This window comes from Tachypleus tridentatus, chromosome 5 (assembly GCF_004210375.1).
Source record: "Tachypleus tridentatus isolate NWPU-2018 chromosome 5, ASM421037v1, whole genome shotgun sequence".
Classification (NCBI taxonomy): domain Eukaryota; kingdom Metazoa; phylum Arthropoda; class Merostomata; order Xiphosura; family Limulidae; genus Tachypleus; species Tachypleus tridentatus.
The window spans coordinates 11,495,614-11,522,776 of NC_134829.1; the positions used below are offsets into that span (position 1 = coordinate 11,495,614).

Genomic DNA, 27,163 nt, shown 5'->3' on the forward strand with positions numbered 1-27,163 from the left:
GATCTAAGAATTAAACCATTATACCTTATTATTTGAAACTTTACTATCTCATGACCCAATTTATCCTGTATAAACATTATTTTAGAACAATTTTTTACATTTTCTATGAGATTTTATGTTACATTTCAAACCATGTGAAGCTGGATGATTAATAGAATTTACTAATTGATTATTATCAGTGAGACTTGGATAAGTGAGAAGAGGCTTAAATTTCTTAAATTGTTTTCTCTTGAAAAAAGAAGAGTTAGGGGAAATATGATTGAGATGTTTTAGATTGTAAAGGGAATTGATAGTGTTGATGCATCATTTTTTTCACATTTAATGGTAAGAATAGTAGGACTGGGGGTCACAAGTATAAATTTTGGCAGGGTAGAAGTCATCTCCAGCTAGGACAGTTTTATTTTTCTAACAATATTTGGCCTTTGGAATGAGTTGCCTTCAAATGTGTTAGAGATATTAAATTTAAGTGAGTTTAAGAAAAAGTTTGATAAGTACATAAATGATAAGGACCGACTTTTTCTTTTGTTAATTTAGTTTAAAGTGTGGAACAGCAGAGATGGGCCAATAGGTTCCATGTTGTTCCAATATGTTATGGAATATTACAAAACATTTATTTTGATTAGTAGGTAATTTTTATGAGTGAAGACTCCAACTAACTAAGCAAAATATCCTTGATTAATCAATAATAATAATTATAATTCATAATAGCAGTATTGGATTTCTTGGATAGTTGTAATGTTAAAAAAATGAACTTTACATTTCAGATAAATATAAAATAATATATTAACCCTGAAAAAGTTGCTAAGGCAATACACTGGTATACATAAAAATGCATTATTTTATATTTATCTGGCGTGTAAAGGCCAGTTTTTTTAACTTTTATCAAAATGTGTAAATCCCTCCAGTTGGCACTACAAATTTTGATAGTTGTAATGATCGAAAACTAATAATAATATAAGCACTAATTTTAATTAATTATTATTTCCATGACTGTTGATTTAATTGTAATTGAGATTAATTGAATATTTTACTTGACATTAATTAATGTAACTGATGCTTATTCATAATTAAGTTAATGGTCCAACTCAACTGTTGTTTCCTTGATGCTTGTGTAAACTTTAAGAAGTTCACTTCTTACCCTTCTTAAGAAAAAATGATTTAAAATATTTAAACCTATCCTTATAACATTTTCCAAAATATTCTTTGCAGTCTGAAGAATCTATCTAAAAAGTTCATTATTCTTTCTTATGTAAGGATGCCAAAACTGTAGAAATAAATTAAAAGATTATAATAAATCTAATACTTTTATACATTTATTTCTAAAGGATGATTTTTGAGCTAGCACTCTTCACTACATCACAAAGCTTAGAAGAAAAGCATATGTACAGAATTTTAAAATTGTGTGTAGTGCATTTTGAGTGTAGAGTTAGAAAATTCTTTGAAAATTGCATTTTTTAAATAAAGTGCAGGCCTTTACATTAATATTTGAAAGCATTAGAAAATGATTATTAGTTATTTTTTTCCTTACAATCAAATTCAGTATTGTTCTAGGTTTCTACTGGCAACTACATTATCTTCTAAAATGCGAATAACAAACAAGCTTATAACAAAAAATTTGCTATTTGTCTTTAAACATTTTCCTTTACAGCTTCCTCAGGAGCTTTCTGCTGAAACACAAACTGTAACTGACTGTATAAAGTTTCAGTTAGTTTAATTATTAAATTCTATTTGGATTTGTAGTCTCCATTTTAATATTAACTATTAAATCTTATTGTTTGGAAGAACTGTATAGTTGAAATAAACTGCTATATGTAATAAACAAAAGTTCTATCTAAATTACAGAATGAAATAAAAGTTAAGCTAAAAAATAAAATACTCTTAACTATAGGTGCTATCCTGTTTCCTATTCACCTGTGTTTATATTCTATGGCTTTATATACATTAATCTTTGATTTCTCATAACTTTGAAACATTTTCCACTCAACTTTATTGCCATTGGTTTCTGTCTTTTCTGTTTGCTTTATGAATGATCATAACAAACTACTGATCTGTTACTATTCTGCCAGTTCATTTTCTTGGATATGTTTGCTTTCTTCAAGTGTATGTAAAAGTGATCTGTGATATATTATCAAATATGACTTTTCATAAGTAAAATAAATGCGATTATCAGGAGACTATGAATTTTACATCCTAATTATTGATTTGAAAACATCACCTTGTAATTGGACTAATATGATACTAAATATATGCTGATCAATGTTTTGATTAATTTACATCCTGACCTACTATATACTGAGAATTTTCCTTTGGACACGAAAAATAGTGTGTGTATGTAATTAGATATACACATTTCCTTATGTGTATGTGTGACCCATGCATTAAACTGAAAGGACTAGACTGATTCATTTTATTGTTTCATCATTAACATTGATGGTTGTCCAGTACAATAATTTCAGTGATTGAATTATGCAATGTTTAATAATTACTGTCATCGTTAATGCCCCATAATTTATATTAATTTTGCTTGGTAGCATTTTTGTGATCACCTTCAGACTTGAGAAAACTCTTATCTTGAATCTTGGGTGCAGTGGACTTTTAAGTTTACTGCAAATTCTTGTAGTTTTTGGTGTACATTGTTTCAGGTGATTGTATAATGTGGTAGAAGAAGCTAATTTCTTGTTTTACTAGCCACATGTATACATACACTGCTAGTTTGTTGGACCAACCCAATATTAGAGAAAGAATGTTGTTTGTTATTATGAATATTTAGGTGTACCTGCAAAATGTGGCAAATATTTAGTAAAATGTACAAGTGTTGTACACAAAATATATCATGTATATTGCAGAGTATTTGTATTTGAGATATGTCTATTAAATGACATCAATCTGAATCTGACAAGTTAGAGTGCAAGGTGATATCCTTGAGAAGATTTAAAAAATATTTTTTTTTTGTCATTCATAAATTTTCATAGTGTATATGCATAACCTCTGGAACCTTTAAAATGTGTATCTACAGTGTTTTCAGTATTCCTGTATATTTTATTTGGTATTTACTTTCCTCTACCATCAATTGTTGCCAAATTAATATTGTAGGATAAAATGAGTAGTTGATAACTTTGATATAAATTACATAATTGTTGAATGGACTTTGTAAAAGTTGTGGTATCTACACTTTAACTCCCTCTTGTTCATACAGAGTTAATATGCCACACAGCTTATATTTCACTTTAAAATAACCTGTTTCTTCAGAGTAATCCCAATTAGGATTCATTTTGCATTTGAAATATCTCTTGATCATCAGTTACTATAACTGTTAGCAGTGAATCACTTTTTATACCACTGAATGCACCTGCAATAGATATGTACAGGGTTAATTTAATCATTGTTGCTGAGGTGAGACATACTGACATAAAAAAATTTGCATATAGTTTAGGGCATACTAATTTAAAGAAACATTAGATGTTAACTTCAGACTAATGTTTGTAGAATTTCGGTTTTACATAGAAAAATACTTTTAGCAGCAGTAGAGACTAATTAGTACCAACATTGTGTAAGTATCCAGCTTGAGTGATTGTATAATTCGTTGTTGCTGTATCACTCTCACTCTTTACTTTGTATGTACACTTTTTCAGAAGTTTTCTTATTTAGTTCAGAATTACTTATACCATGCCCCTTAGTTTCTAATGGCCTGTGAAAATATTTTTTTAGCAGATATGACAACTGTGTTGATATTATGTATCCCTTTTTCAACCAAAACATTATTGGTTATACAGGGTGTTCGGAAAGTCACTGTGCACTTATATATTTATTAACAGACATGTTTCAATATAGAATACAGGAGGTAAATATGACTGACAATTATAAACAATGTTGAAAGTGACCTTTGTTGGCATCAATACAGCCCTGGATCCTTCTTATTTTGTTTCCAAACACCACTATCAGCTGCTGGATTGAAATAGACTGAATAAAATATGATTACAAAACTGCACAGTGACTTTCTGAACACCCTGTATATTTACCATTCAAATGTAGTAAAAAAATGATGCAGAATGCCTATATTAGAAAATATTGAATACTTTCAACATAGTCTCACCAAATTATCAACTTATTCATCTAGCTGAAGTCTCTCCTACAAGAAGACTGCACTAGGATAGTGACTTTTGTTCTCCAAGTGTAACACTGAGTTGTTTGAAACTCTGAGTCCTCTTAGTTAATTTGTAATGATCCCAAAAGTAAATCATGACTATTGTTACTTAGTTTTTACTACTGACATACTGAGACATTGTGCATTCATTCAGCTGTTGATCTAACTTCATGGAATAATTAGGAAATTTCAACATCATTCTTAATGCTTTGTACATGTGCCCTGAGCAACTTTGTATACTTGAAGATAAACAAGATGGAGACTACAAAGATGTCGAGTCAAGATGACATGATTTGGAGCATGCAATGTAATTTACCTTTGAATTTATGTTGTTCTTGTCACTTGGAAATCATGTTTTTTTGTGTTTTTAATCAAGTTCTACAGTTGATTTAGTGAGGCATTGAATCTTTGTTTATTTGTTGCAGTGTGAGAAAGTGTCATGGCTACAATGATGCTTAGCATGTGGTACAGTGCACTGAGAGTTCCAAATTTTATAATAGGATTCCAAAATTGTTGCTGCAAAGTCCTTATTCTGTTTTTGCAACTTATTTGAATGGCTGAAGTATTAAGGTTACTAATAAGTTTTCCTTTCTTTTATTAAATTCAGTACACATATGATAATGTGTAAGGAAAGGAGTTAGGGCTTAATAAATGTATAGTTTCACTAAAGCACAATCTTGGAATTGCAGGAATACCTTAGAACTACACTTACACATCCAAATGGGGGGTAGTGCCTACATTTTCATAATTGCCAGGTGGACTAGTCTACCATTGCACTTTATCACATTACAGATGCTTTTGCACAACCGTTGCATACTCAACACTTGCTACTATACTTAGTCTAGTTAGAAGACATGCCATTGTTCAAGTGTATGCTTGTAGAACTTCATTCATTCTTGTTTGATTTGCTTTGCAATTTAATTGGATCTACTGTTGCAGTACAGTTTCTTCAATTTAATTACATGTATTCCAGAAGCAGAATGAAGAGTAAGTGCTTTTGATTTAATTGGGAACAGTTACTAAATTTTTCTTTAACCCTTTTGTGATGGGTCATAGGTTAAAGGCCATACCATTGTGTTTGTTGACTTGGATTCAAAATTTTATTGAACTGCTATTTTATAAATTTGGTCACAAACTTTGGAATCAAATTGTAGATTGTAATTCAAACTTTAATATTATATATGAGTTAATTTTTTAATTTAAAAGTAAATATTAAAAGAACTCACCTAAATATAGATTTTAGTGAGTCATTTGGTGTGTTAAATGCAGCATTGGATAAAATTAGATTAAATGTACAGTTTTGTACAAATTAAGAACTCAAGTTTTCAACACTGAGAAACAATAATATGAAACAAGAACTTCATATCTTTTTGTCTTGCTGAGATATGGTTTATATACTGAATCAGACACAGTAGCCATGTTCATCTCTTTCATTCTTAGAGGCCCAGCATGGCCAGGTGGTTAAGGCACTCAAGATTTCATATGAGGGTTATGGGTTTGAATCCCCATAACACCAAATATGCTCTCCCTTTCAGCTCTGGAGACATTATAAAGTGATGGTCAATCCCACTATTCATTGGTTAAAGAGTAGCCCAAGAGTTGGAAGTGGGTGGTGATAACTAGCTGCCTTCCCTCTAGTCTTACACTCTAAATTAGGGATGGCTAGCTCAGACAGCCCACGTGTAGCTTTACCGAAAATGCAAAACAAACCAAACCATTTTTAGAAATGGTTTATTTTAAACTCTTACTACAAGATATGACATGTGAATAATCATTTGACAGCTTAGAATTTTGCCCTAGTGGTTTTCTCAGCCATTTTAACTTGTGAAAAGGCCGCCACATTTCTTTGATTCAGAATTTCAAGAACATAGGTACTGTCTTTAATCTACTCAAAGTTTGATGGTTTTTAAGACCTAAATATAACTTAGTTACTGAGCTTAAAAAATTATAGTGGAAATATATTATACAAGTATAGTTATTTATAGTTTTTGGTTATTCAGCTGAATATATAAAACCTAAAAATAATTTGTTTGATACCTTTCACATGCAAAAATTTAAAAGGCTTAGCAACTTATGCCCAGTAATAATCGAGCTCAAAGGTCATTACTAAAAGAGATAATTGTTTGCATTATTTCTTTATTTATTGTTCTATATTAAAAAAAATAAGTTGCATAACTTATTTTTAAATAGTAAAAATCTGTATACATATATAATGTATAATAATTTAAATGTTACCATATAATACTAGTCCACTAAAACACAGCCAATACTGGGTCAGTTTTATATGTTAGGTCAATATAATGAAAAATAATAAATGTGTATAAATATATAACATTATGAGGCTTAAGCTACTTGGACTAAACATTTGTATTTTTGTATTGTAATATCTAGTCATTCTTCCAGAAAAATAAATAACATAATTAATATTTATTTCCTGATATTTTTATGATGGGGGTCAGTTAATTGACTGACCCCACATAAGGTATATAAATTAAAATATAAAGTTTTATGAAAGAATAGTTTTTAATCATAACACAAAATCAGTTTACACTTGGACTAGTAACCAAAAAGACTCAGTATTTTCATAAACAAATCTTTAGTAAAAGTATTTCATTAAAAAATCTGATGTTTTGTGCACAAAAAACTTATAATCCTTACTAAAAGTCTGCCAAATTTTGTGAAGGAACACATACTGTATCAAAAAATATAGGGTAAAAACTTAATGTGTAAATGTGTATATTATATTGAGCTCATTGCAAAAGAGTTAAATTATAAGCACTTGAATAAATATAAATACTGCTATTTGTAAAGCAAAATATTTTTGCATAGGAATTACAAGGGTTTTGCAATACAGTGCATTACCTCTTCTTACATATGTATATATATCTATGTATATAGCTATTTTTGTTCAGTGCTGTACTCTATATGCAAAATTTGTTTTTCTTATGCCAGAAACCTAGTACTCCCGTATGTCTTATGATAATTGTGGTTTAATTGCATCTTGGACTTAAATCATCATGTGATAACCCTCCACCAATAGGAGTGCTATACACATCTTCCTCTGTTCAGTTCTACCAAATTATCATTTCTCATGAGGTAGTGCTCTAATGCAGTCATTTTTTGATTGTGCTCCTTTCGTGTATGTTTTTTTTCATATGAAGTGCAAGTATTTTTTACTACAGTTTATTTCTGTACTTTTTACATGACAACCTAACTTTACTGTTCTTTTTTGTCTCTCCAATTCTTTACCATAACTTCATGAATTTTGATGTTTCTGCTACCATTTCAAAAGTTCTACTACCTACTTCCAGGAAATTTACTCAGGGTTCAGTTTGGGAGACTTGACTGTTGAATATTTGGCTTTCTTTCACGAGGAGATTGATTATTATAACAGTTGACCTTCTTCTTCCAATATTACTAGACTTCCTCATGAATCTACTGAAACTGTTCACATCTTTTGTTGACATCCTTTCCCTCCATCTTACATTGCTGTGCCTTCCAAAGTCTTTTCTGCAGAATTTGTAAGGTTTAACCAGCTATTTTTATATATGAATTTTCAGGTGTGTTCCAATCTTATCCATTTCCCCAACTTTTTATTTCTGTTCCTACTTTATTACACAGCATGCCTTCCTCATGGTATATTATTTTTCCTCCTGCTCCTGATATCAGAGTTCACACTGAACATTTTGTTTTTCAGTTACAAGTGTTTATTAACATGGCTCACCCTGAACTGTCCTCAGATTGTTTTATTTTAGCTTACCATCAGGCAGATTACTCTTTTCTTGATTCTCAGCAGTTTTAATCACTTTTGCCTGTATTGGGTGCTGACCCTGACAATTCTATCCATTTATTCCATGTCCAGTTTTTCAGCTTTCATTTTACTCTTACTCTCTTGGTGTGGATTCCTGTATGTGGTGAGGGGATCTGCCAGGGAAGGTTCTGTTCTTTCAGTTTACAACCTCTGGGATCTAAACATCCACCCATGTGTTTGCTGTGCGTGGCAACTCATGAAGGAGAGGAGAGGATCCTGGTGGTTGAGGGGTTCAAACCTATCACACCACTTTAGCCTTGAATTCCTATGGACAGGCGGCCTTGGGGTGGGTCCTCTTGGATCAATCAGCTGGTTCACTCAGGCTAGGGTCAACCAAGTATCAGTGATAGATGTTCTCAACAGGTGTTGTGCACATTGTGTCTGATGCTGGTGTTTGAGTATTGTGCTCATGAAACCCTGGCATTGCTGCAGTGTCCTTGTTTGATATTGTAGTGTGTCCCCTCCATGGTGGGTGGGTTCAGTGGGCACCAAATTTCCTTTTCTTTATTACGGATACTCCAATTAAAAATTTTAATAAAATAGTGAAAAAAACAGTCTATAGGTAAACGATCACGTCTTGAAGATTCTCACCACCTGTACCACCTGTTGTACCTCATTTTCTTATATTGCATTCACTTTCAGACAAATCTTTAGGGCAAATGTCTCCCTTTTTCATTCAGAAGGGACTAGAGGGACTTGCTGGCTCTCCAAAGTCAATAAAGAAGCTTTGATCTGGTGACATATTGGTGGAAGCATCCACATTTCAACACAGTGAACTCCTCTTGCATTCAAAGGCAATTGGAGATATACCAATAGAGGTTACACCTCATGCTACTTTGAATTCATCAGGAGGAGTTAATGTTGAGAGGGATTTGAAGAATATCCCAGGGTCAGAGATTGTTGCTGGTTTCTCCACCCAAGGAGTTTCTGCAGTGAGGCGTACATCTACTCGCAAAGATGGAATTATGATGCTGACCAATATCCTCATTTTCCCATTTACTTCACCATGTCTGCCTGCCATCATCAAGGTAGGCTATCTTAATTGCAGAATATGGCCATACATTCCAAACCCTCACCGATATTTCCAGTGTCAGTGGTTCAGTCATTCGAAGACGTCATGTCCTGGTTCCTTGACATCTGCTCTTTGCAGTGGCAATGACCACAATACCTATGAGTGTGAAACTTACCCTCGTTCCATCAATTGCAATGGCTCTCCCCCATCCTACTTTCGTTCTTGCCCTAAATGGTTGGATGAAAAAGAGGTGCAACATTTAAAAAGGATTCATAATATTAATTATCCTGAGGCTCAAAACTTGCTGTCCACCACCTCATCTTGGACGTATGCTGCTGCACGTCATTCCATAACTACAGTGGGAGTGCAGAGAGATCTCTCTGTGCCTCCAAAAGAATCATTTTCCAAACAAATGAAAAGTCTTTTGGCCTACGTGGTTAAAAAAGTTAATGAATCAACTTCAACACCTATCTCTGTCCCTTACACACATTCCAACAAACCAACAAGATTCACATCCTTTGATTACAGGTACAGACATTTCCTTGGATACATCTTATTCTCCCACCCCAAGATGTAAAAAAATCATTCATTTGTGTCCTCAGTCACTGGAATCCCTCTCCAACAGCAAAGACCTGCCCAATCGACCCAGGTCAGGATCTATGGAGGTCGATAGACTTTCTCAAATAAGGACAGTAAGGAAAGAAAGATGTGGTTGTAAACAGAAGGGTTCTCCACCCAATTCTCCTACACATAAACAAAAATGGCCACCCTGATACAATGCAATTTTTGAGGTTTACTTTTTAATCTGGATAATATCAAAACACTGATTGCTTCCTACCATCCTGTATGTCATTCCTTACAAGAAACATTTCTGAAACTTGCCGATACGGTCACCTTTTGGTGGTTTTCTTTGTACAGAAATAACAGGCTGTGTGATGGATGAGTGCATGGAGGGGTGGCACTGTTGGTTGATTAGCATGTGCCTGCCCTGTCTTTTTCACTCAACACACCCCTGGAGGCCGTAGTCAGTCGTGTATCCTTGGGTCATACCATCACTGTTTGTTCTTTACCTGTCACATGGAGAGACATATGATCAATCAGACCTTGATGCTCTCATTGAACAGTTGCCATCTCCCTTTTTCATCCTGGGGGACTTTAATGGACATCATTCCCTTTGGGGAATTGCTGATATTGAAAGGAGGAATCGCTTTGTAGAACATATGCTCTCTGACCACAAACTTTCTTTTTTCAATACTGGTTCTTCTACTTATTTTCATGTGCCTAGTCAGTCCTTTACTGTTATTGATATCTCAATTTTTTTCCCTTCATTATTCTCCCATTTTTCATAGAGGGTTGACAATAATCCATGAGGCAGTGATCATTTTCCTGTATTATATCTTGAGAGAGACTGGTTGATGCCACCTGACTCACGTGTCCCGGTGGAAGCTGGATCAGGCAAACTGACCCTTTTTCACTTCTCTCACTAAACTTGATTCTGCCATTGTCTGAAAGCCATCAATAGATGACTATGTGACAGTAGTAACTGACTGTATTATACAAGAAGCTGCTCAATGTTTTCATAAACTTCAACACATTTTCCACTATATCCTCATCCGTGGTGGAATCCTGCCTGCCACATGGCACAGAAGGCTCAAAAACGGGTTTGGGATACTTTCTGTAGATATTCTACACTCTCGAAACTTATTGCTTGTTGGATAAGATGTCAAAGCCAGAAGGAATCTTGGATTAAGTTCACAACTGGCATATCTTCTACTACGAGTTCCTAAGTCATATGGGACGAGATTTGAAAGGTCAGTGGGCAAAATAATTCTGTCCCCCTCGCGATCTTGCTCTGTGATGTTCAGGAAGTAGCTGATACTTGGAGCATTGCTGATACTCTAAGTGAAAGCTTTTGTTGGGTGTCTAGCATTTCTGCTTTTCTTCCACCTTCTTAGCCATCAAGACTCAGGCAGAGCAATCACCTCTTTTTTTTTTTCGAGCTAATTGTCTCTATGACTATAATCATCCCTTTATACTGGTGGAACTCAAACTGGCCCTTCATTGGTCTGGCAGTACATCGATTGGGTCTGACGATATACACTGTGACATGCTGTGCTATCTATCTCCTGCTTCTCTTGCTATTCTTTTGATTGTTTTTAACTGGATCTGGCAGGAGAATGTTTTTCCTAATGCCTGATGCCAGGCAATTGTTCTACCTTTCTCTAAGCCTGGGAAGGATTCCAAGATTCCTTTAAACTACCATCCATTTGCTTTGACGAGCTGTCTCTGTAAGACATTAGAGAGGATGGTTAATGCTCGTCTTGTTTGGTTCCTCGAATGAAACAACTTCCTCTCGCCCATTCAGTGTGAGTTATGATGAAAGCATTCCACCATGGACCACCTGATTTGACTTGAAATGTTAATCGGAAAAGTCTTTCTGAAACGACAACATCTTGTATCAATATTCTTTGACATTGAGAAGGCTTATGATACCTCATAGAGGTATGGCATTTTGTGAGACCTCCATGTATATGGGTTATGTGGCCATTTGCCCATTTTTATTAAAAATATTTTAATGGACAGGAGATTCCAAGTTCATGTGGGTTTGACACTTTTTCTACAGGAACTTGGAGTCTCTCAGGGCTGTGTTCTCTGTGTCACACTTTTCAGTATAAAGATTAAGGCCATCACTGAACAATTTCCTCACACTGTTGCGAACAGGTTCTATGTTGATGACTTTCACATTTCATGTCAGTTGTCGAACATGAGGTATATTGAGCAGCAACTACAAACTGCCCTCAATTGTGTACTGAAGTGGACCACGGCGAATGGCTTTAATTTCTCTCTCTCTAAAACCATTTGCATGCACTTTTGCCACCAATGGGGTATTCACCCTGATTCTGAACTCTGTATCGGTGAAGTTTCGCTGCCAGTGGTCCCTGAGACCAAGTTCTTGGGGCTTATCTTTGACCGTAAGCTGACCTTTATACCACACTTAAAGCAGCTACGGGTCAATTGTACAAGAGTGCTGAACATTCTCTGTGTCCTCTCTTCCACCACTTGGTGAGTGGATCAACATTCTATGCTAAAGATATATCATGCTCTTATTCGATTGAAACTCAAATATGGACCACTGGTCTGTGGCTTTGCCAGAACCTTGGCCTTAAAGATGCTGGACTCCATTCATCATCAAGGACTTTGGCTCCACACTGGGGCTTTCTGCACTTTTCCAGTTTAGAGCTTATACATAGTCTCATGAACATTCTTTATACCTCTGGCATTTGCAACCGTCTTTACTATTTGCTTTGAAACATCGTTCTTTACCAAAGCATCCAACCTGGGGTTGTGTTTTCCTTCCTTGGTGGGCCATAATTTTTCAGAACAGATACTCTGCCATTGCTCCTTTTGGCTGTCGTATCCAGGCACAGTTGGATGAATTGGGTCTGCCCTTGGATAACATTGCTGTATCCACTGGTCATCCCATTCCACCATGGCTTCTTACAGTTCTCAATTGTGACCTATCTTTAAGTTATCTGAGAAAAGTAGACACTCCTGATTGCAAATACTGTCTGCTATTTGCTGAAGATTGTTCGAACCATCCTTCTATTCCTTTTTATACAGATGGTTGAAAATCAGGTGACCGACTGGCCTATTTCTCTTTAACATCTACTTCTATCCAGTTTTTCGGATACCGGGCCACGTTGGTATTCACGGGAACGAGCTCACCGACACAGCAGCTAAGTCTATCTGCTCTGGCACTATCATCATTGTGCCTGTCCCATACATGGACTATGGTCCTGCATTCAAAGCTCAGCTCCGTGCCAGCTGGCAGTCAACTTGGAGTAAGCAACGTTAAAACAAGCTTTTCCAAATAAAACTCTAAATTGGACTTTGGTCATCTTGGTTCCATAAGGATTGGAAAGAGGAAGTTGTTCTAACAAGACTGTGCATTGATCACAGTTTAACTCATCATTTTCTTTTATCTGGAACTAATGCACCAGTGTGTAGTTTGTGTAACACTCGGATCACTACAAGCCACATTTTACTTTCTTTACTTTCTAAAATATTTTTAGTTTTTTAAAGGCCATCAATCTTTTTAATGCCATTTAAGTTTTTAATTTATACATTTAATGTGGCTCCTTTTTAAAAATCACAGTTCATCTAGTTCGATGTGAAATTAGAAAGTGGCTGTAACATTAAATAACTCAAAACCAGGACTGGAAAGGCCAACTTCAGGTGACTAATGCTGTTGTTTTGAACTATCCATTTGAACTACCCATTAGTCATCCTGGTGAGTTATTATTATAATTTTGCTACATGTCTTTTAAAACCTTTTTATTACTTTCCTTTTTGAAAATGGCTGTAATGTCAAATAACTCAGAACCAGGACTGGAAAGGCCAACTTCAGGTGACTGACGGTTTTTGTACTTACCTGTTAGTCTTCCTGGTAAATTATGATAATTACAATTACGTTACAGAAAGTCCTTTACAACTTGAATTATTGTAGTTTTTCTCTTAATGTTTTAGACTAGATGTAAACATTTTTTATGCTATTTATGTGTTGTTATTGTTGTTTTCTTTTCTGTTTTGTTTGACCTTAATTTTCTTTTATGAATTTTACTAACTTTTAACTTTTTAACAGATATTTGGTGCAGATAGCCTAGCTGCTTTGTGCCATATAACACTAAATCAACCAACTGACCAACATTTACTTTTACAACTCTTTTACAGAACTTGTCTACCATACACATCTTCTCTGAGACAATTTTCTGATATCCTCAGGGATTTGAAGGGGGGTTTTTCATTTTCTCTTATAATTTCCACCTTGGCTAGATGGGTTTTTTTCTTTCTTTATTGGTCTGTTATGGGGGATATTTTTGAGAATTTGGAATCCTGTGGATTCTGTGAAAGAACATTTGACTCTTCAACTTTGGTTGCTTGCTTCTCTTATTCTGAGTCATTGCAATTCCCTGTAATTGTTTCACATCTTGTACTCTCCTGTCCTCACCCTATTTCTGTTACTAGGGATTCCCTTTGTTGTGCCCCTCGGTGTTGATTCTTGTACATGGTGAGGGGACCTCCCAGGGAAGGATCTGTTCTTTCTGGTTACCTCCTCTGGGATATAAACATCCAACCACGTGTTTGCTGTGCATGGCGACCCGTGAAGGGGAGGAGAGGATCCTGGTGGTTGAGAGATCCAACCCTAACACACCATTTTGGCCTTGAATTCCTGTAGACGGGCAGCCTCTGGGTCAGTCGGCTGGTCTACTTGGGCTAGAGTCAACCAAGTACCAGTGATAGATGTTCTCAACAGGTGTTGTGGACATTGTATCTGATGCTGGTGTTTGAGTATTGTGCTCATGAAACCCTGGCATTGCTGCAGTGTCCTTGTTTGATATTGTAGTGTGTCCCCTCCATGGTGGGTGGGTTCAGTGGGCACCAAATTTCCCTTTCTTTATTACGGATACTCCAATTAAAAATTTTAATAAAATAGTGAAAAAAACAGTCTATAGGTAAACGATCACGTCTTGAAGATTCTCACCACCTGTACCACCTGTTGTACCTCATTTTCTTATATTGCATTCACTTTCAGACAAACCTTTAGGGCAAATGTCTCCCTTTTTCATTCAGAAGGGACTAGAGGGACTTGCTGGCTTTCCAAAGTCAATAAAGAAGCTTTGATCTGGTAATATATTGGTGGAAGCATCCACATTTCAACACAGTGAACTCCTCTTGCATTCAAAGGCAATTGGAGATATACCAATAGAGGTTACACCTCATGCTACTTTGAATTCATCAGGAGGAGTTAATGTTGAGAGGGATTTGAAGAATATCCCAGGGTCAGAGATTGTTGCTGGTTTCTCCACCCAAGGAGTTTCTGCAGTGAGGCGAAACTCCATTCGCAAAGATGGAGCTACACTGCCGACAAATATCCTCATTTTGAGATTTACATCACCTCGTACACCTGCCACCATCAAGGCAGGTTATCTGAATTGCAGGGTACGACTGTACATTCCACACCCTCCCCGATGTTTCCAATGTCAGAGGTTCGGCCACTCAAAGACGTCATGTCATGGTTCCTTGACATGTGCTTGTTGGTGTGGCAAGGACCATGATGCTTGTGAGTGTGACACGGACCCACATTGTGTCAACTGCAAAGGCTCTCACCCATCCTACTTTCATTCTTGCCTTAAATGGTTGGAAGAAAAAGAGGTGCAGCATTTAAAAAGGATTGATAATATTACTTATCCTGAGGCTCAAAAATTGCTTTCCACCACCTCATTTTAGACGTATGCTGCTGCACTTCATTCCACAACTGCAGTGGGAGAGCAGACAGATCTCTTTGTGCCTCCAAAAGAATCATTCTCCAAACAAATGAAAAGTCTTTTGACCTCCATGGTTATAAAAGTTAATGAATCAACTTCTACACCTATATCTGTCCTTTCCATACAGCCCAACAAACCCTAAGATCCACATCCTTTGGTTTCAGGTACAGGCATTTCTTCAGATACATCTTATTCTTCAACCCCAAGATGCAAAAAATAATTTGTTTGTGTCCTTAGTCACTGGAATCCCCTTTCAACAGCAAAGACCTGCCCAATGAACCCAGGGCAGGATCCATGGAGGTCGAAGGACCTCCCTCGAATAAGGACAGTAAGGAAAAAAGATGCTGTCATAAACAGAAGGGTTCTCCAGCCACTTTGCCTACCTGTCATTAAAAATGGCCACCTTGATACAATGGAACTGTCGAGGTTCATGTTCTAATCTGCATGACATCAATACACTGATTGCTTCCTACCATCCAAACAAGAAACATTTCTGAAACCTGCCGATACAGTCACCTTTCAGCAGTTTTCTCTGTACAGAAATGACAGGCTGTGTGATGGGCAAGTACATGGAGGGGTGGCACTGTTGGTTGGTTGGCATGCGCCCACCCTGTCTTTGTCACTCAACTACCCTTGGAGGCCGTAGCCATCTGTGTTTCCTTGGGTCATACCATCACTGTTTGTTCTCTCTACCTGTTCCCTGGAGAGAGACATGATCAATCAGACTTTGATGCTCTCGTTGAACAGTTGCCGTCTCCCTTTCTAATCCTGGGGGACGTTAATGGACATCATCCCCTCTGGGGAAGTTCCGTTGTTGATAGGAGGGGTCGCTCTGTAGAGCATATGCTCTCTGATCACAATCTTTTTTCAATATTGGTTCTTCCACCTATTTTCATGCACCTAGTCAGTCCTTTACTGCTATTGATCTTGCAGTTTGCTTCCCTTCATTATTCTCCCATTTTTCACAGAGGGTTGACAATAATTTACTGGGCAGTGATCATTATCGTATACTTTTGAGAGAGACTGGCCATGGTCAATGCCACCTTACCCGTGTGCCCCGGTGGAAGCTGGATCAGACAGACTGGTCCACTTTCACTGCTCTCACAGAACTTGATCCTGCCATCATGAGTCAGCCATCAATAGATGACTGTGTGGAAGCAGTAACTGACTGTATTATACAAGCAGCTGCTGACTGTATTCCTCAAACCTTGACACATTTTCCATGATATCCTCATCAGTGGTGGAATCCTGCCTGCAACATGGCATGGAAGGCTCAAAAACAGGCCTGGGATACTTTTTGTAGATATCCCACACTTTCGAACCGCATTGCTTTCCAACGGGCCCGTGCACATGCTAGGTGGGTAAGACGTCAAAGCCAGAAGGAATCTTGTATTAAGTTCACAACTAGCATATCTTCTACCACCAGTTCCAAGGTCATGTGGGACAGGATTCGAAAGGTCAGTAGGTACTACAATTCTGCCTCCCTCTCGATCTTACTCTCTGATGGTTAGGAGGTGGCTGATGTCCGGAGCATCGCTGATACTCAATGTGAAAGCTTATGCCAGGTATCTAGCAATTCTGCTTGATCCTCCACTTTCTTGGCCATCAAGACTCGGGCAGAGCGTTCACCTCTTTCCTTTTGAACTGACTGTCTCTTTGACTATAATTATCCCTTTACACTGGTGGAACTGAAAATGGCCCTTCATCAGTCTGGCAGTACATCTGTTGGACCTGATAATGTACACTATGACATGCTGCACTATCTATCTCCTGCTTCTCTTGATGTCCTTCTAATTGTCTTTAATCGGATCTTGCAGGAGAATGTTTTTCCTGATGCCTGGTGCCAGGCTATTATTTTACCTTTCTCTAAGCTAGGGAAAGATCCCAAGATTCCTTCAAACTACAGTTCAATTGCTTTGACGAGCTGTCTCTGTAAGACCTTAGAGAGGATGGTTAATGGTCATCTTGTTTGGTGTCTCAAATCATACAACCTCCTCTCACCCACCCAATGTGGGTTTTGATGACAGCAATCCACCATGGACCACCTGATTTGACTTAATGTCAATCAGAGAAGCCTTTCTCAAATGACAACATCTTGTTTCAATATTCTTTGACATTGAGAAGGCTTATGACACAACATGGAGGTATGGCATTTTGTGAGACCTCCATATATATGGGTTATGTGGCCATTTGCCCATTTTTATTAAAAATATTTTAATGGACAGGAGATTCCAAGTTCATGTGCGTTTGATACTTTCCTGTTTTTCTCTCAGGGCTGTATTCTCTGTGTCACACTTTTCAGTATAAAGATTAAGGCCATCACTGAACAACTCCCTCACGCTGTTGCGAACAGGTTCTGTGCTGATGACTTTCACATTTCATGTCATTCGTCAAACATGAGATATATTGAGCTGCAACTACAAACTGCCCTTAATCGTGTACTGAAGTGGACCATGGTGAATGGCTTTAATTTCTCTCTCTCTAAAACTGTTTGCATGCACTTTTGCCCCCAACGGGGTATTCACCCTGATTCTGAACTTCGTATCGGTGAAGTTTCGCTGCCAGTGGTCCCTAAGACCAAGTTTTTGGGGCTTATCTTTGACCGTAAGCTGACCTTTATACCACACTTAAAGCAGCTACGGGTCAAATATACAAGAGCGCTGAACATCCTCTGTGTCCTTTCTTCCACCACTTGGTGAGTGGATCAACATTCTATGCTAAAGATATATCGTGCTCTTATTTGATTGAAACTTGACTATGGATCACTGGTATATGGCTCTGCCAGACCCTCTGCCTTAATGATGCTGAACTCCATTCATCATCAAGGACTTTGGCTCCACACTGGGACTTTCTGCAATTTCCCATTTCAAAGCTTATACGTAGAATTTCATGAACCTTCTCTGCACCTTTGCCGTTTGCAACTGTCTTTACTATATTGTTCGAAACTTTGTTCCTTACCAAAGCATTTCACTAAGGGATGTGTTTTTTTTTCTCAGTGGACCATACTTTTTCAGAACAGACGATCTGCCATTGCTCCTTTTGCCCTTTGCATCTAGGTGCAATTGGATGAATTGGGTCTGTCCTTGAATAACATTGCAGAATCCACTGTTCAGTCCATCCCACAATGGCTTATTACAGTCCCCAAATGTGACCTTTCTTTAAGTCATCTGAGAAAAGCTGATACTCCTGATTGGAAGTACCGTCTTTTATTTACTGAATATCTTTCAAACAATTTTTCCATTCCAACTGATAAGGATGGTTCCAAATCAGGTAACTCTTTGGGCTCTGCCATGGTTTGTTGCGGTTAGGTGGTTAGGTGTTCACTGCTGAACTGTACGCCATATCGCTTGCCATGGATCATATTGAAGCTAAGCAGTACTCCAACTGCACTATTTATACTGACTCACTTAGTTCTCTTCTGGCCCTGGAATCACTTCACGTTGGTTCACATCCTGTTCTCGCTGATATTCAAAACCGACTGGCCTATTTCTCATTAACATCTTCTATCCAGTTTTTCTGGATATCAAGCCATGTTAGTATTCGTGGGAAAGAGCTTGCAGACACGGCAGCAAAATCTGTCTACTCTGGCACTGTCACCACTGTACCTGTTCCGTACATGGACTATGGTCCTGTATTCAAGGCTCTGCTCCGTGCCAGCTGGCAGTCCACTTGGAGTGAGCAAGCGACAACAAGCTTTTTCAAATAAAACCCTATATTGGGCTTTGGCCGTCTAGCTTTCGTAAGGTTCGGAAGGAGGAAGTTGTTCTAACTAGACTACGCATTGGTCACAGTTTTTTAACTCATCATTTTTTTTTTTATCTGGAACTGTTTGACCAGTGTCTAGATTGTGTAACACTCAAATCACTGTAAGCCACATTTTACTTTCTTGCCATTGTTACGACTCTCAACGACAGCACTATTTTAAAAATGTTCTGTCCCAAGGTTTGTCCACAACATTGGACAGTGTTATTGGTTACAGTGACACTGTCTACCTTGATAAAGTTTTTAGTTTTTTAATGGTTATTAATCTTTTTAATCACATTTAAGTGTTTGATATTTATTCATTACACCTTTTTAATTGTGGTTCCCTTTTAAGACTCTCAATCTCTCTAGTTCAATTTGAAATTGGAAAATGGCCAGATCATTAAATAACTCGACACCAGGACTGGAAAGGCCAACTTCAGGTGACTAACGCTGCTGTTTGAACTGTCCATTTGAACTACCCATTAGTCATCTGGGGAGTTGTTATTACAGTTTTGCTGCATGTCTTTTAACACTTTTATTACTTTACCTTTTGGTACTGGCCATAATGACACATAATCCGGAACCAAGACTGGAAAGACCAACTTCATGTGATTGGCGGTGGTTCTTGTACTTACCTGTTAGTCTTCCTGGCGGTTGTGATCATTACCATTTTGCTACAGAAAGTCCTTTAGAGCTTTGTAGACTGGATGTCAACATTGGTTTTATGCCATTTTATGTTTTTAATTGCTGTTTTGTTTTTCCTTCATTTCCTTTTATGTATTTTACTTCATTTACTTTACTTTTACCTTTTTACTGGACATTTGGCTAATTATTATTACGATTTTGCTACATGTCTTTTAAAACTTTTCTTACTTTACCAGTTGATAATGGCTGTTATGACAAATAACCCAGAACCAGGACTGGAAAGGCCAACCTCAGGTAACTGATGGTGGTACTCGTACTTACCTGTTAGTCTTCCTGACGGCTTATGATCGTTACCATTATGCTAGAGAAAGTCCTTTACAACTTCTCTTACTCTGCTTTCTCTCTTAACATTGTTGACTAGGTGTCAACATTGGTTTTATGCTTTTTCTGTTTTTCAATGCTGTTTTGTTTTACCCTCATTTCTTTTTATGTATTTTACTACATTTAATTTATTTTTACATTTTTACCAGATGTTTGGTGCAGATAGCCTAGCAGCTTTGTGCCATAAAACACAAAATCAACCAACCAACCCTTTGTTGTGTTTCTTGATGTAGGTTTCATCAGTGCCTGCAGTTCAGGCAGTGCTTTCTCATAGCACTGGACTGTCCTGTGAGTTCTGGTCCAGTAGGGGATTGGTTGGCCAATTTTGTCACTCTATGGCAGGAATTCATTGCTGATCCTGAAGTTTTCCAGGTTTTGTCCAAAGGACTTTTCATATAATTTATTTCCATTCGCTCACTGTCTTCAGTACCCATATCCTTTCTGGTATCTCAAGGTCCTACTACAAGTCAGTGTCTATTCAAAGTGGTGTGGTTTCTTCTATTACTGAGAACTATTGAGTCTGTCAACCACCATTCCCGTGGCTGTTTGTTGTACTCAAGAAAACTGGGGTATGGCATCTTATGCTCAGTCTATTCCACCTTAACCAACTTTTGGATGTTTCCCACCTTAACACAGAGTCCTACTCATGCTAAAGGTGGAATTCTTTTCCAGGACTATAGATGATGAAGGTATATGTCTTGAATGCTTATATCCTTATTCCTACCTTTCATCAGTCAAGGTGTTATCTTTGGTTTGTTCACTAAGAGGTTTGTATTGGGGTTTCTCTTATGAGGTTCAACGTAAATGACTCACTATAAAATCATCAATTCTCAGACAAACCATATTTTTTATAATATTCAATTTTGCTTGGTTACAGAGCCATCAAATAGAAAATCAGATTTCTCTTCTCACAACTACCTGTCACATCCTCTCTTTGAGGATTTATTAATTTTTCTCTCTCATGTTTAATTCTGCTTTATCTAAAACCAATAGAAAACCATTGTTTTCATTTATCAAATGATGTATTACATCACATTGTTTTTTGAAAGAATTGCCCATATCTCTGTTAGTACAAACTTTGTTTGTATGAGAAAGATAAAGATTACCTTGGATGAATTTGTAATAGCTCTTTTTATATAGTTAGAAAGCTAGAAAAATTATGATGATTAGAGGAAATTATCTGTTTTTTACATGTTATTGTTCTGTATTGTCTGGTGTATTATGTAATTACATAAAACTTTAGTGCATTGTTATCATTAGTATAAAAACGAAGGGCTAAGTGTCATTGTTTTTCATTATATTTGCTATGATAAAGGTATCTAAAATGTAAAAATAAGAACTTTATTAGGTTAGGGACTCTGCATGACCAACGGGATCTTGCTCACTATCCCTTGGATTCTACCATTACCTTTCCTCTTTCCTCATCAACAGTCTGTGTTGTGGTTGAACAAGACCAAATTATTATACAATGTGTAGTTTCCTCTACTTTATTTGGATTTGCATCTCCTTACAGATGCTTTTCTCCATGGTTTAGAGTGTGAGCTGATCAACAGAAGACTTCTAGAGAATGATCTATGACTGTGAGGTCTTGATTGTTTCAACATCTTGGAGTTTCTGGTAGTACAATATGATTTGCATCACTTTTTCTTCTTGTACAGAATCAACTTGTCATGATCCATTCCAAAATTGTACAGTGGTCGCTTATATCAATTACCAAGGGGGGCAACCATTGTCATTCCTTTTGAGGTCAAACCTTGGATCGCTTTTTGGTGAGGGGCTCACACACTTAAGAAACTTTTCTTTGCATGTAATTTTTCATGTGCTTTCAACCTTGTGCCAGGTCACCGTTCCAGACCAGATAAACTTTATTCCATGAAATGGTTTCTTGTTCATCAAGTTTTCCACTTACTATGCTCTCATTAGGGTGCCCTTTACCTGGAAGCATTTGCCACTTTCCTCATTCACAGTTTTTTCTTTTCCATTTGTTCATTAACATGTCCTAATTGTTGATATGCTTAGCCAGAATTGGTCCAAATGCTACCTTTATGTTTATCCTCTCATCTGACTTCTTCACCAAGTGATTTTGATCATCCATGCCACTTTGTGTCAGATCCTTCTGATTGCTCCTTACTGGCTGAATGAATCATAGTTTTCTCATCTACTTTGGCTCCACACTGCATATCACTCCTTTTCTATGCCAACCTCAGTCACCTATAATTCATCTCACCCTTCCTACTCTCCATCTTCATGCCTGGCATTTATAAGGGTGTTTGCATGGAGTTCTGGATTGTCACAATGGTTCACTTCCTTTTTAGCAGATTTCATTTGGCCTTTCACAATAGCACTCTCGGTTTAAATGGAATGTCTTTTCCTGTTGGTCTTTTAATTGGTATTCTTCCCCTTTTTGAACAACTATTCCTCTTATAAAAGATTGCTTATCAGGAAGCCTTATCAAACACCTTCCATTTTTCCTAGTACCATTAGTATTTATGCTACTACCTCTCCCTTTTGTTGTGTTTCTTCTAGATTTATAGACCTCCTAGTTGGGCAGTTCTTCCACATTAGGATGCCAGTGTGGCTTTTCCACTGCCTTACTCTACCTGTGTTTGAACCTTTATTACCCTATTCTTCATTTTGCTTGTCTCTTACAACTTATTTCCTACTTGTGTTAGGATGTGGGGATTGTCAGTCCATTATATTTACTGTAGACATTTCACACACTGTACCAATTGTGTTTCAGTTATGTGAATAGATCTTTCTTCCCTGCTGTTTCAATAGCACATGAGGAAAACTCTTCCTTCAATCTTGGCCTGATCTGGATAGATATTTATGACCCTTTGTTTCACAGTTTGCACAGCTTTCTTCTGTGTTTTCTGTTACAACTTTTCGTCCCCTTGCAAGTTCCTTCTACCCTTACCAGTTAGCTTCATCTTTTGATTTCAATGACTTATTCATGCTTGTTTCCTCCTTCCTGAATTCTGTTCCTGGTGTTGTTGCATCAAATCAGGCATCTTACTTTTTCCCTGGTGTCTTACCTCTATTGTAAATTGTAGGAAATTCTTTAGTTGGAAATGTGAACTGCATATCATACATTCATCTCCCTCTATTTTCATCAGGTTACTGTTTGTTCCATATCGATGTACTGTCTTTTACCTGTTCTCATCCTTTGGACTTCAGTGAAGCTGTGACTGGGTAAGTTAACTTTTTATATATATTTTAATTTCTTTCAGTGCATTTCCTTTTTTTATCATTAAAGATCCTGCCATGTGGTGAGTGTGGCCTGTTCATGTATGTTTTATATATCTTGAATTCATACTGGATGATCATGTTGAAATCATAAAATACAATATGCCCATTGCCAATAATACACAATGCTGAGATAGGATACTCTATGAGATCACTAGTGGGTTTCTGTCACTATATTTGCTTTAATAATATGCCTGTTCTAAAATGTACCAACCTATGGATGTAACAGTAACAGATAAAGCAGAAGGGGATAGCTGCCCATCCCTGTTGTATCTTTTATTGAATAGATCAGGAGCACTCTTCTTTTTAAAATCGGGTTTTCATGATCACCTGCTGCACTGTCTGTGACATTCCTATGGACTCTTCCTCATGTTTTATCCCATTTTATTCTTCTAGTTAAGCTGTTGGGATGGTGGATCATGGAAGTAACTTTCTGAATGTGATCATAAAATAACAGAAAGATAAAAATCCATTCAGTAGAGAGAATAAGTCAGTGGTGTGTAGATAGCATGTGGTCCTCCAGTAGTGTGCTTCATCTCTACATTAGGTTCAAAGGGTTGATGTTTTTTGTGCAGTTCTGTCTGGAGGGTGCAGTTGCATATAATTGGTTAAGGTAATCCCCTTTAATGCAGTGGGACCCAAAAGTTTGCAGTGTACAGTCCTGTACATTCCTATCCAAGGGAATGATGTTGCTCATGTCTGCTAATAAATACGCTCAGTGCAATGGGTCACAGAAGTTGATGTCCATTGCTTCTCTGCAGTTCTATCTGGAGAGTGAGGTTGATTATAATTTTTGGATGCATACTGCTTTCATGCTGTAGAACTCAGAGGCTACTATGGCACTCCAACCTTTCTGTGGTTCTTTCCAGAAAATGATATTGCTTTGAACTTGATCCATCACATTGTAGTTCATCCCTTTGGTGGGAATCCTTCATCTTACTATCACATGGATATTGATTTCTGTGATTTTGAGTAAAACCAATTCATATAAGTCTTCACACACATGTTACTTGTGTTTCCTTTTTTTCATTCAATTCACCACCTCTGTAGTGCAGATGGCCCTCGTGTAGCTTTGCACAATATTCAAAACAAGCTAACTCAGTATAGGCGAGGTGGTTATATTTCTCATTACAGGCCATCCACTTTTATATGGTGAGATCCTGAGGGTGTTGTTTCACTCCAGGTTCTGTGCAATCCTATATGAATGATAATGTTGAATGAAGTGATGGTTCTCACTTTTACATTCCACCTAAAGGTTTGGTGACCCAAGGATAATGTTATATGCTGGAGTGCCAGTCTGTTTGAATTTGATGTGGCCTGATGCATGCACAGTTGCCGTCATTTGGATGTAAGGTTCCTCGATATATCGTTAGTTGCAAATTTACATACACATACCCATTTTATAGATTGGTTTTCACAGGAAATACCTCTTTTCTGTTGAAATTAAGATGAAGACATTGTGGATTCTCATCCTACCATGGATGGGAGGCCATATTCCTGATACCAAATGCTTTTGAGCTGGAGTTGACCTGCTGCATGTGGTATGTTGTGCCCTAGCCACTCTACATTTTGCAGCACATCCATTTTAGCTTACTCCTATATTACTGTCTGCTTCTATGATCTTTCTTCCATAGGATTGAGATTATGCTACACTGTGGTTCAGATTCCAGTTCAACCATTTCTCTCTTCCATTTGCTTGTGCCCCTATTTTTTTTCCACTACTGTATGTGACACTTTTCATACTGGACACAGAGTATACCTATTAGAGAAGTGGTGCAGTTTCTCATGTGTGAAAACATCTGAAGAACACCTCAGAACTGTTATCTCCAAAGGAAACTTATTTCTTACCCTCACACCAGTCCATACAGTAGTTCAAGCACAATGATTATAAGGTACGTGGGAGAGCAAGGCTTATAACATGCATGAAATGTGTTTTGCTTATAGAATGCAGCAATGAACAAGAATACATTTTTAGTATAGAAAGATTATCAAGTATTGAGTTAATTTTTTGACTTAAATCAGATTTGTCTTTTTAAGAAGCTTATGTTGTCACAAGCTTCTTAACTTAAAAAATAATGACTTAATAGTTTTGAATTAAAAGAACATTAATTTGGAATGAATGAAAGATTAAAACCACAAATAATTTCAAGTCTAACATTGAATAATGATATATAATTTAGTATTTCATTGTATTATATAGTTTTATGCTTCAGGATAATTTTATATTTGAAAGAAAAAAAATCCCCAGTGGGGTATAACCCTATTTGCTAGTCATCACATATATACATACTTAAGGTTTGTAAAAAATTTACTTCAAAAACAGTTTTAGGTAATGCTTCACCATTTTTCTTTTCTAAGAAGTTAAACCATATAAAATGAAGAGAAATTGTAAGTTTTAATATAAAAATATAAGCTTATGTATTGACATCAAATTTACTAGCATAATGTATGTCTTGAGATTTTACATTTTTTTGAAGACTACATCAACCTTTTAGAAGGATATAAGTTCTCATTCTCAGTCTTTTTTTTTATAGACTAACTGGAAGCTTCAGATGGGAATGTAAATCGTAAGTAACCATAGAAGTATTAAAGATGAAAGTTGAACCCTTTTCCGATGATGAACAGGATGCTTTATTGGATATCAAATTGGTGAAAAATGAAGGAGAAACTTTCACGTCATCCAGTAGTAAGTGCACATCTACAGAATTTAATTTTATTGTTTTCTTTCTAAGATTTGTTTTCTTTTTAAAAATAGCATGAATGTTGCCTTTTCACCTTCAGCTACTTGTTGAAATTTTCCATCGTTGATTGGAACTTTTTTATTTAATACAGAAAGAAATTTATTTCAGGTACTGCCTCATATAAAATCAGGATGCTTTTTTTTGTTTAATGCTTAGTTTAGGATGTGGAAAACTTGAAACTTCTGATTTCATGGTAATCCTATTCTACTTTATCATTGAGTGCAATTGAACCTGAGATCTTCAGGCCAAACAGGTGCTAATTCAACTGAGCTAAAGAAATAACGCACTTTTTTATAATTCAAACTACTACATTATTATTCTTTCACAAGGCTTGTCTTTTGGCATTATTTATGATGATTACTGTTTAATGTCAGTCAGCTTCCCCCCCCCCCCAAAGGAGACTTTTTATATGCCAACTGATTGTTTACCAGATGTGTTAAAAGTTTTATGAACTCCCATCTGCTAGTAGTTTGTGTTATAACAAAGTACCACAACATATCTACATATTAATTTTTACTATTTTTTATTTCATATATAATAGGCAAAACTTGATGTAAAAGATAAATTTAAATATTATTGTAGTGTGTTCTATCATTGAATGGATTGTTTTGGATTATTTGGAAGAATAATAAAAAAAAAAGTCTGTTCAGTGTAGTAATGATGAATTGATTAATTTATTCAGTTATATTTGCTACAGGTAGTATTTAATGATAGACCTAACTTCACTAACATTGTTTCAAAACAAACTCCAAAACCAATTTATGTGTAACTATCAAATAAACTTGCAGATTTTCTTCACTAAACAGTCAGTAAACAAGCTGATTGAATTGCAAACAAATAAATGCATTAACTACTTGGCCAACTGTATGACCATGCAAATTAATAATTGTTATTGTACAGGCAGTGAATTTTATGATGAATTTATGCTCTTATTTTTGGACTAACTTCTTCCTTATGGCTATGTTAACCTGCTGAACTGAAACAAACTTTATTTGCATTTTCAAATTTTGAAATATGCTATGGATAAAACATGAATTGTTATAGAGTTGTAGCTGAGGGTTCCGAATGGACAAAGTTTGGTGATGCTGCATCAGTGTTGTCTCTTTATCAACC

General features: G+C 36.5%; 1 protein-coding gene across 12 annotated transcripts in view; it reads left to right on the forward strand.

The window, feature by feature from the left end:
* LOC143250516 (uncharacterized) overlaps window positions 1–27,163 on the forward strand; it is a 71,164-nt gene that overhangs the window by 3,477 nt on the left and 40,524 nt on the right. For 5 of the 12 annotated variants that reach the window (XM_076501166.1, XM_076501167.1, XM_076501169.1 and 2 more), the window contains exons 2-3: window positions 23,180–23,255; window positions 25,844–25,995. In XM_076501166.1, the coding sequence (XP_076357281.1) occupies window positions 25,902–25,995 (94 nt within the window). In that variant the 5' untranslated portion in view covers window positions 23,180–23,255; window positions 25,844–25,901. Of the gene's footprint in view, window positions 1–1,302; window positions 4,452–23,179; window positions 23,256–25,843; window positions 25,996–27,163 lie in introns of those variants that run through there. The other 7 variants (XM_076501174.1, XM_076501168.1, XM_076501176.1 and 4 more) reach the window with 3 other exon arrangements.